The sequence below is a fragment of the Eurytemora carolleeae genome, unplaced genomic scaffold, assembly GCF_000591075.1.
Source record: "Eurytemora carolleeae unplaced genomic scaffold, Eaff_2.0 scaffold270, whole genome shotgun sequence".
NCBI classification, from domain to species: domain Eukaryota; kingdom Metazoa; phylum Arthropoda; class Copepoda; order Calanoida; family Temoridae; genus Eurytemora; species Eurytemora carolleeae.
Window position 1 is genome coordinate 317,089 of NW_019396168.1, and position 11,576 is coordinate 328,664.

The 11,576-nt window shown below is 34.9% G+C and overlaps 1 protein-coding gene across 1 annotated transcript; it reads right to left on the reverse strand.

Annotated features, from left to right (window-relative positions):
• LOC111697035 (S-phase kinase-associated protein 2) lies at nucleotides 1-10,491 on the reverse strand. The gene is made up of 13 exons (XM_023466901.1): nucleotides 10,275-10,491; nucleotides 9,659-9,716; nucleotides 8,555-8,718; nucleotides 7,910-8,066; nucleotides 7,559-7,644; nucleotides 5,822-5,927; nucleotides 5,287-5,488; nucleotides 4,325-4,413; nucleotides 3,740-3,907; nucleotides 3,489-3,628; nucleotides 2,819-2,926; nucleotides 1,285-1,349; nucleotides 1-609 (listed from the first exon to the last, which is right to left on the reverse strand). The coding sequence occupies exons 1-13, from the start codon at nucleotides 10,340-10,342 to the stop codon at nucleotides 566-568; spliced, it is 1,455 nt and encodes a 484-aa protein (XP_023322669.1). The 5' UTR covers nucleotides 10,343-10,491; the 3' UTR covers nucleotides 1-565.
• Between the last annotated feature and the right edge of the window lie 1,085 nt (nucleotides 10,492-11,576).

Below are 11,576 nucleotides of genomic sequence, written 5' to 3' on the forward strand. Positions count from 1 at the left end.
TACAATTTGAATTTTTATTTTTGAAAAAATAACTCGTTTAAGAACGATCATCGAATTAATTTTTTAATGAAAGCATTTTAATCACCTACTGGGAATATCATGTATTTTTGTTTAATCAAAAAGGTCGAAGAGTCAAGTTCTTAATCTCCAAATTTAAACAGAGAAACTTTTCATTTCCAGATTTAATTTTATTTGATATTTTCTGTCGATTGAATTATAGACTTCATCGAGATTTTCAAATCATTTAAAAATCTGGAAACAATCAAGTTTTGTTTTCATTCAATTTTTTCCTTCAATTATCTCCAGATTTATTCTACAGTCTACATAGTCTTCGCTAGATAATCCCAAGATTGAATTGAATTCTAGGTTATCTCCAGATTGAATCATAAAATCATCGATTTTCTCCAGATGGAAGTCCGAAGACTAGATTGTCTTCATGGTGAATTTTAGTTCTTAACTATCTCTTGACTGAATCATGAACCGTAGATTATCTCCAGATTGAATTCTGAACTCTTGATTGTCTTTAGGATGAATTTAGACTGAGATGAATTAGCTGAGAGTCCAGTTAGTCCCGAACACGGAGGTTCCATATTGAAGTCCGTTTTATTCCTGAATTACAATTGTTATTTTATTTTATTTTTCAAACAATCCTAGCTTAAAGGGACTGTAAACGTAATTTCAAGTGACCTTTCAGTTATACATATGCATGTCCGATTAACAACGGTATCCTTTAAGCATTTGTCCGGACAACGATGAGGTGAATATCGCATTTGTATAGCTGAAGATTGAGTGCAGGGAGACTCCAGGTTACAGTGTACTCCGTGCTAGTGTACACTCGTGCTGTTTCTTGGCACTTAATTTCCCTCTATATATAAATGAGAATATCTACGAAATCCTTTATCTTACAAAGGATTAAAGTGTAGTCACTCTAAAAATGGAAGGTTATTTGAAATTACGCGTTCAGTCCCTTGATAAAAGGGGAAATAATAATATATGTTAATTAAGAAACCACCCATGGTATGCGTTGGCAAAAACAACAATCAGTTTTCTATGAAAGAATTTGATCCAATTCTTCGGTCGCACCTACGCTTTAGTGGCAGAACCCCGTTTTTTTTTCTTGGCCTGACGTGTTAACCATAAGACGGACTTAGGATAGGAATTCATTTTTTAATTTAAAAACCACTCTTTAGTGTGAACACTCTTATTTGAATAGAATGATTTGCAGAAAATAAGAGAAAAAACAAATATAAATAAATTCATTTAATTTTTTATGTTTATGTTTACCTATTGTTGGACGCGCTATGCTGGTGAGCGGATGTTTGTTGATTTCTATCCCACTCAACCTTTCCCTAAATAGCAAACAAAATTCAAGAAAAAAGTTAACATTTTTATAAAATCAATACTGATTGGGGGAAAAAATTATGCTGCAGATAGAACGTGATTAAATTGTATTTTGAATAAATTGAATTTGTGAAGCAAGTGTTATTTAAAAAATGGTACACCCCGTAGCGATTTAAAATAATGTTTGCGGGAAAATCAACATTCCAAAGAGATAGGGTGGGAAGGACGGGCGGATTTTTGGTAATGTCAATTTGGTAATGACAATTTGATAAGACGACAATTTGGTAACGACAATTTGGTAATGACAATTTGGTAAGCTCACAAAAGTGACAATTTGGTAATGACAAAAAAGTGACAATTTGGTAATGACAATACGGTAACTACAAAAAAGTGACAATTTGGTAATAACATTTTGGTAACTACAAAAAAGTGACAATTTGTTGATAAAATTTAAATTTAATTCAATTCAATGTTTAATAATTTGCTGTTTCTCACATTATTTAGGGTTAGGTTTCTGGGCGGAGCGCTGCGGCTAGGATGGGCTAGGGGGCCGAGCGCTGCGGCCTATTAAAAGTTTAATAATGTGCTGTTTCTCTCATTAGTTTGGGTTAGGTTAGGTTAAGACAGTTTCTGGGCCGAGCGCTGGGGCTAGGATGGGCTAGGGGGCCGAGTGCTGCGGCCTAATAAATGTTAAATAATGTGCTGTCTCTCTCAATATTTTGGTTAGGTTAGGTTAAGACAATTTATGGGCCGAGCGCAGCGGCTAGGATGGGCTAGGGGGCCGAGCGCTGCGGGCTATTAAATGTTAAATAATGTGCGGTTTCTCACATTTTTTTGGGTTAGGTTAGGTTATGACAATTTCTGGGCCGAGCGCTGCGGCTAAGATGGGCTAGGGGCCAAGCACTGCATCCTCTTAAATGTTAGTTGTTGACTATAAAAGGGACAGTTTGGTAACTACATATAAAAAGTAACATTAATAACTTCCTAACATTGACATACATAAAGTCCGTTCTTGTTGTAGTATTTAAATCCTTCTGAATCTTGTAACATTTAAGTAATTCATGATCCAAGTCTCCTCTTCTTGCAGTATATGACACAAGTGCAGGTTGAAATGTGGTTTTTAGAAAATATTGCGAATTTTACAATTATTTTTGGCGCATTTCTTTTGGACAGAAATAAAAGATTCCTAGAATCAATTATCTTCAATTGAATATAAAACTAAAAATTAAACAATTTTACATAATGTCACTTATTTCGTTTACCAAATTGTCACTTTTATGACGTTACCAAATTTTTATTACCAAATTGTCACTTTTTTGTTGTTACCAATTTGTCATTACCAAATTGTCACTTTTGTGAGCTTACCAAATTGTCATTACCAAATTGTCGTTACCAAATTGTCATTACCAAATTGTCATTACTAAATTGACATTACCAAAAATTCGCCCATCGTGGGAAGCTTCATAAATTTCCTTACTTGAGTTCTGTCAGTGCCGTCTCCTTCAGTAATCCATACACATTGAGATAAAGAAGAGCTGGACAGTTTATCAGGAGAAGGTATTGGGACGGAGTTATATTGTAACATCTATATATATAGTTTATCAGAAGATATTTAGACGGAATTATGTTGTAACATCGAAATATATAGTTTATCAGAAGATATTTAGACGGAATTATTTTGTAACCTCTACGTTTATAGTTTATCAGAAGATATTTGGACGGAATTATTTTGTAACCTCTAGGTATATAGTTTATCAGAAGATATTTAGACGGAATTATTTTGTAACCTCTAAGTATATAGTTTATCAGAAGATATTTAGACGGAATTATTTTGTAACCTCTATGTATATAGTTTATCAGAAGATATTTAGACGGAATTATTTTGTACCCTCTAAGTATATAGTTTATCAGAAGATATTTAGACGGAATTATTTTGTAACATCTAAAAAATTGACTATGGGGGGAAATTATGTTTCCAGACATTTAAAATCAAAATATTTTAATTCTGCAACAAGAGTTAGATTCGCAGATATTGTTAAACAAAATAAAACCCGACTTTCACGTCTTCTTAAAATAATAAATGATATGTTTCGGTGAATATTCACCCCGTAATACCGTCAAGAATTATCATAATTGTACAACCTTACCTTGTGGTGGAAAGGCTTTCAATACGGACTAGATTTTCTATGATAGAAATTAAAGATTTTGAGGTGATCTTGGTAGCATCGGAGATATCAAACTCGCGGAGATTTCTACACCTCACCACTAAACTTTCCACGTGGGCATCCTGGAACACCAGAACTATCAAGTATTTCTTCATTTGTGCGATAGAATTTTCTTTTACAAATTAACAAATTTTCAATCTAAAAAATGGGTATAGTTTTGTAGTTCTTGGTTCCTGAAGTGTATCTCTGTACCCTGCTAGACAGATGCGCTCTAGTCCCCTGGGAGCAGTGCTGCAGAGTATATCCAACCCTGGAGTACTGAGATCTGTCCAGCTGATGTTTAACTCGGTCATGTTTTTACATCCTGCCATTATTGAACCTACTCCGTCCTCTGTTAACCCCTGAAGAAGACCAATCAAAATTAAAGAGATTTCTAAGATTCTGAAGAAGAAAAAAATTTTATTTGTTGAAAAAAACGCCGAGAAAACGCAAAGACGAGTACTAAAGGGACTGTTGTTTAAAATTAAGAGTGGCATTCCATATTCACACGGTCCCTTTTGCATGAACCTTTGTCTGAGCAAAATTGATGAAGATTTTTGGTTTTTCAATTTCAAACTTGATAATATCCAATCCAGTGATTTCTCTATATGCATGAGAGAAAGAAGGGAATTGTCAGAATTAAACACTATTCCAAAACGAAAAATGATATCTTTCTCATTGTTGTTCAGATAAACATTTAAAGGGCACCGTTGTGAATCGTGCATGAAGGTAATAATGTTCAAGAGAATATAGGCCCTGTATTTAATATCTAATTTTACCTCACACATTGCAAGATTAAGAACTTCTAGTTTAGGATTGTTTCCAATATTACAGCACACACTCTCAGAGATATCACACTTCTCCAGAGCTAAAACACAGTATTTATAAGGGGACTGAGCTGAAAACTTTATGGATATCAAGATTAATGCTTAAACTCCTGGTTTTACTAAACCCAAGATTATTTCAATACGCATTCGATATCCAAGAAAGAAGTATAATATTCAACCAATCAGCGTATCATGTTAAGATGTACTCTTTAACTTTTGAAAAACCGGTTTTTTCTTCTGATGTTATTTGTGTCATATCAATTGAACTAAACATCTATTAAATAAATTGTAAGTTTTGGATTAATGTTTAAGGCTAACGTTTAAAATGATGATAGTCCTAAAATGTGATAAATATTTTTTAAATAAGTTCACATTAACAAGATTAATTTTATATTTGCTTAAATGCTTTAAAAGCCGGCTTGTGAACAGCTGACTTTAATCCAATCGATATAACATTGTATAATCTGTAATTGTTATCAATCGTAACTTTTATACAGTAGGGTTATCAAAAAAGAGGATTAAGAATACATTGGATACTCAGATTAAGCTATCAAGATTAAGGATATCTCATTCTAAAGTTTTCAGCTCTGTTCATCCAAATTAAAGCCTTTAGTTCATGATGATTCTGTACCTTTCCATTTAAACCACTAAAATTTGGAATTATGAAGAAAATATTTTTTTCTCAGTATGTTACGATTGACCCCGCCTTTTCTAATAACCGACTCATAGATAGTGGAAGCGAAGACGAGCAAGAAAATAGCTAAAAAAAGAACAAAAAGAATCGCAATTAATTTTTCCGACAAAAAACTTCAAACAGTGCTATTCGTTAATGCTTGAAGACCCAGGTTGAGACACCTTTACCTCAATATTTTCTGCACTATATTATTTGTAGATGTAGAAAAAATTATATTTACCAAGTTTTCTTAAATTTTTACACTTGTCGAGGAGTTCCGCTAAACAAGTTGATTTGATAGTTGCCATACTGAGATCTAGGTACTGCAGCTTACACAGCTCACCAGGACGCAGGCTCGGCTCCGGTAGGAACGGTGACTGGAAGATCGGAGCAGAGATATTGGCTCTGGCCAAGCGAAGAACCTGAGTTCCTTGGGAGAGAACCTGAAAAATAAAAAAATTTTGATCACGAGATAGCAATCACTAATACATCTTCTATATATTAAAACAAGACATTCATCTAAATGTTCCCTATAGCCGGGCAAACGGTTGGAACGAATGGGCTGATTTTTTTACGGAATTCATGGGTGTACCCTGGGGGTAATTACAATTACATTTACAATTTTGGATTAAAATAAAACCCCACAGTAAGACCAAAAACGAAGTAGAACCCAGATCAGATCAAAGGAGTAAGACATAGATAAAAATCCCTCACAATAATAAACATAAAGTTATTGATAGAAAGCGAGAAACCATTAAAAAAAACTAATTACATACCTGTCCTATAACTCCGGGATGGATTGTTTTTAAACCTAAATCAACTCTCTTCCAGAGAGAGTCATCTTTACTCAGTCTATTCCAACGTTTACAAACTAGTGCACATCTGAACACATATTTAATTAGAAAAATAATAGTTTATAGTTTGTGTACACATCTTACTGTCACATATTAGGAGGACCGCTAAGAAGCAATTTAATGAAAACATTAAAAGCTTGGTTATGTATTTTTTCTCTCAATGCATAAGATAATTAACCAACTCAGCTACCTAATTACCGTGCACAAAATTAACAATTTAGTGACCCAACTGAGAACAATACTTTGCCTAAACTCATTTAGGGTAACCATCTGAGGACAATACCGTGCTAAACTACATTTTGGTGACAATCTAGGAACTATACTTGGCCGGCCAAACTACATTTTGGTGACAATCTGAGAACTATACCTGGCCAAACTACATTTATGTTACAATCTGAGAACTATACCTGGCCGAACTACATTTATGTTACAATCCGAGAAATATTCCTGGCCAAACTACATTTTGATGAAAATCTAAGAACTATACCTGGCCGAACTATATTTTGGTGACAATTTCAGAAATATACCTGGCCAAACTACATTTTGATGAAAATCTGAGAACTGTACCGGCCAAATTACATTTAGGTGACAATCTGAGAACTATACCGGGCCAAATTACATTAAGGTGAGTGTGACAATCTGAGAACTGTAACAAATACCTGGCCAAACTACATTTTGATGACAATCTGAGAACTATACCTGGGCACAGTGCTTAGGATCCAATAAATTTTGATGCGGATCTTGATCCTGGATCTGCACTGGAAAAAAATGGATCCGGATCCAGGTCATTTCTTTAAGATTTACTGAATTTATTCAACAAAAAATAATTTTCAAACTTTTTGTTTCATTTTTTTTCGCTTATTTTCATCCTAAAACTTGATAAACCATTCAGAAATGAGAAAATTTTTATAATCTTTCTTTTTTTCAAAAGTTCAGATTTGGGTTTTAGGAGTAAAAAAGTTTTATTTTGCAGTTTTTGGTTGATATTTTACCCCTTGGATCCTGATCCAGGAAGCCAAAATCTTGCGGATCCAACGGATCCGAATCCTAAGCACTGCCTGGCCAAACTACATTTTGGTGACAATCTCAGAACTTTACCTGGCCAAACTACATTTTATGTAAGAATCTAAGAACTATACCTGGCCAAAATACATTTTGGTGACAATCTGAGAAATATACCTGGCCAAATTACATTAAGTTGACAATCTGAGGACTATGCCTGGCCAAACTACATTTATGTTACAATCTGAGAACTATACCTGGCCAAACTACATTTTGAAGACAATCTGAAAACTAAACCTGGCCAAACTAAATTTTAGTACCCATCTGAGAACTATACCTGGCCAAACTACATTTTAGTAACCATCTGAGAACTATATCTGGCCAAACTACATTTTAGTAACCATCTGAGAACTATACCTGGCCAAACTACATTTTAGTAACAATCTGAGAACTATACCTGGCCAAACTACATTTTGAAGACAACCTGAAAACTAAACCTGGCCAAACTAAATTTTAGTAACCATCTGAGAACTATATCTGGCCAAACTACATTTTAGTAACCATCTGAGAACTATACCTGGCCAAACTACATTTTGGTAACAATCTGAGAACTGCACCTGGCCAAACTACATTTTGATGACAATCTGAAAACTTTACCTGGCCAAACTACATTTAGGTAACCATCTAAAAACATGGAGGACGACCTCATCCGACATCTTATTAAAGGAATCTTCTCCACATACCTAAATAGGAAAAAAGTAAACGCATTGAAATAAGTGAAAACAATTAAAATTCTAAATCCCAATTAACACTCCCAACCAAAAAAATTTCGTTGGTTTATGGGGTTTTACAGAAATGTTCCACTAAAAGAAAAAAACGCTAATGTTCGTGAAAAAATGGGTTACAGAGAAAGCCGCGAATTTTGTTCAGTGCAAAAGTAATCTCCAAAATCAGTAAAAAAATTCTTGATACTTTATATTTACGGTGATGAAACTAAGAGTAGATTACCATACTGCGCCGTGTACTTTTTGTATACTTATGGAACTTATCAGGCATAGAACAGTCTCCGAGAACAGAGCTCATCCTATCATACGGATATCCGGACCCAGAGTAACCAATCCTGGCAGAGAATCCGGATCCGGTATTTGGATACTTCACCCCCTCACTGAACAGTATTTCTCATGGATTTCAAATAAATTTTTCCAAACTCTGGAGTACTTGCGAGTCTTTCAAGTAAATGAATATTGAATATTTTAAGGTAATTCTAAAGAAAAAAAAATTAAATATTAGACTTCTGTTTCAGAGATATGTCTCCAAGTAAAAAATTCTAATTATTTCATTTCTGTTTTTTGTCGCCGAATTAAGGGAACTACAGATTTTATGTCAAATTTCATTAGTATTAAAAGAGGAGTGGAAAACTGATCAGTTTCAGTCTAATTATTATTTACCCCCCCCCCCCTCTTTCCCTAGAATCTTATAATATTAAGTCTTGTTCGTTTGTAGGTCCGATCATAACCCACGAACCCCTTGACCGATTTGCCTCAAATTTTCATTGGGGGGAACAACGGGAATGTTCTAAGTTTAGTAGTCTAAATTATATTCCAGACAAAGCTGTGTTAACAAGCTGGTTAAAATAAAATACTGAACATTTACCATAATTCTGAACATGACTGCGTTGTCTTCCTAATATTTGGATCTTTTGGTTTAAGAACCAGGTTGATTGTGACAGGTTTAGGTGGAGGTTGATCAAAGGATTCATTAGATGCGTCCTCAATGATATCCACTCCCATCCCTACCATCTCTTCAATAGTTAAACCCTGAAATAATAATTATTCAAAACAATTTGATATAGACGGAAGTTTAAGAAACTTCTTGAACCGTCAAAACTCAATTCCATGCCAAAGAATCTGTATCAGAAAATATCATCATTTCCCCCCCCCCCCAAAAAAAAACACAGAAATGCACTTTGAAAAGAGACATAGATACATAACGATCCGATCCATTCAAGAAAAAATAAAATATTATTTTAAATCGAAAAAATAAATCAAGCCAATTAAAAGCTTAATAAATACAAAACTGTAAAATTAAAATCCGAATCTAGATTTTATAAAACTTATCAATATTTTGCAACTATAGTTACAATCCTTGATCATGCTAATTAAGAACAATGCTAATGAGAAAGACCCAGAACTAGATTACAATCAATCAGACGACTTTACAATATAATTTTAATCAATGATCAGAGAATAGCCTTATAGTCCTGTGATTTCCCAAATGTGGTCTGCCTTGTTTGAGCATTTAAAATTGCCTGAGAAATCTATATATAAATTTGGCTTGTCTGTCTGTCTGTTTGTTTGTTTGTTTGTATCCAATAAACGTCAAAACGGCTGAATCGATCGGGCCCAAATTTTTTGTGGGACATCTAGGGAGCCCAGGGAAGGTTTATGAATGATCAAAATTTCAAATATTTGTCTCCCTCAAAATTCGATCGTCATTAAATTTTTAAAATTTTGAAAATCCGCGAAATTTTTTGTGAAAATCCGCGAATTATTTTTGTTTTGTTTTACGATGTACACAAAGAGAACATGTTCACAATTCGCGCCCTCTACGGCTAGAAAGAAGGGCGCGAAGCGCCTTGAATTTCTAGTATATGTAAAATCGCCTGATTAACTGTCAATTAATGCCGGATCTTTCTGATTATACTCTACTAACAGTTATCTTCATGAGTTTATACTAAATTTATTTAATGCTTGTTACCTTATTGCTGCAAGTACGGTACGAGGGTTTACTGTCCCCAGCTCCGTTTACACGTCGCCTGGGAATAATATACTTATGCAAGGTTTAGAACTTTGTTTTGTTCTCGTCTTTTGTGGGTCTGTCCTAGTATACGATTTTCGGACCCCCCCATGCTACTTTCTGGGCCGAGCGCTGCGGCTAGGATGGGCTAGGGGGCCGAGCGCTGCGGCCACGGGTTAGGTTAGTTAAGACACTTTCTTTTGTTATTTAGGGTTAGGGTTAGGTTAAGATACTTTCAGCCGCAGCGCTCGGCCCCCTAGCCCATCCTAGCCGCAGCGCTCGGCCCAGAAAGTGTGGCCGCAGCGCTCGGCCTTTCCTTAACCTAACCTAACCCTAAATAACCAAAAAATAATTAATAATAACCTAACCCGTGGCCGCAGCGCTCGGCCCCCTAGCCCATCCTAGCCGCAGCACTATTGGAAGTAAAAGGGGGGACATAAACAAATTATTTGTATAAATATTATCTGTTGAAAACGAAAAGGTAATCTAAAATACCAATTGCCAGTCCAACATGTGAAATGATTAACCCAAGCTAACCGTAGCGTATAAAGTGTGGTATTGTGGTTAATAGATTTACCTCTTCTCCGCTTGTTTTTCAAAGGGTTCCGCATTCTCCGGTTCCATTTTTCCGTTTTTTCTCTTCATTTTCTTATAACTAATATACCCTTTCACAGCTCACAGATTCATTAAATAAGTTGGTGGTGTTACCTATACACCTGAAAATAGATACCATGGTTACTAATAATAAGAATTTAGATGAATTGTTCAAGAATTGAAAATGCTGAAAATTTAAATCGGCGCCAATTTCAGGTGCTTTCGCGGTAGAAACAAAATTTAAAATCAGCTGTTAGGTATACCCTTGGAGATAGGGGCAACACAGATCTGGCGGTTATGGGGAGAGGGTCAGGGGCACAAACTAATATATAATTAAGAGGGTAAAGGGGAGTAAGTTAGTAGTCAGGGGTGGTGGATACAGGATTTAAGTGAGGGGGGTGGCCATGAGCCACCACTATTTCCCCTTCCGTGCCACATTTTATCTTTTTTCTCTTTCGGCAGCCATGAGCCGGGAGCAATATTTTGTGTGTTGAATTCTTAAACTGTTTTACAATAAAATTTTTGACCATTTGACCGAGGAGCAGTGGAAGGCAGGCGGCCATGAGCCACCACTATTTCCCCTTCCATACCACATATTACGTTTTTTCTCTTGCGGCAGCCAGAGCCACCACTATTTCCCCTTCCGTACCACCACATTTGACTTTTCCGGGCAAAACTATTTTTTTAAATGGTATATTTAGGGCCTTTAAAGTGTGATTTTAAAAAATCCAGCCGGGTCACAAAATACATATATATTTAGATCTCAATATTTCAGTGTTAATATATGTAATAAGGATGATTTCTCTTAATGTAAACTGTAAAACTTATTTTTTGCAAATCTAAATTCTGATTTTCACAAAAAATGGCTTATTTTTAAAAGCAATATGAATTTTAAAAATGACGCACCATAAAATAAACGTCAGTTTTGGAGGGAACCCTTGTGTGAAAATGTGCAATGTGCTAAGAAAAAATTGCAAAAAAACCTGTTTTTTTACAAAATCTGTAACGCCTAAGTAATGACAGTAAATATTGTGATTTTTATAATATTTTCTTATTCTTCAGACTAACCTGAACTTAAATTGTCTCAGCTCCCTCAATACGAAAATTGACTTAGTTTACTTGCTTAAATCTAAATTAAACTCATAGAGAATATAATATATAGAGAGGAATTTACTAGAAAAAAGTGTAAAACGGCCATTTTGTTGTACTGTTTCCATACTGCAGGTGTACTTCACATATTTATGCTATATAACCTGTTGGGCCCTGGAATATCATTTTCTAAAAA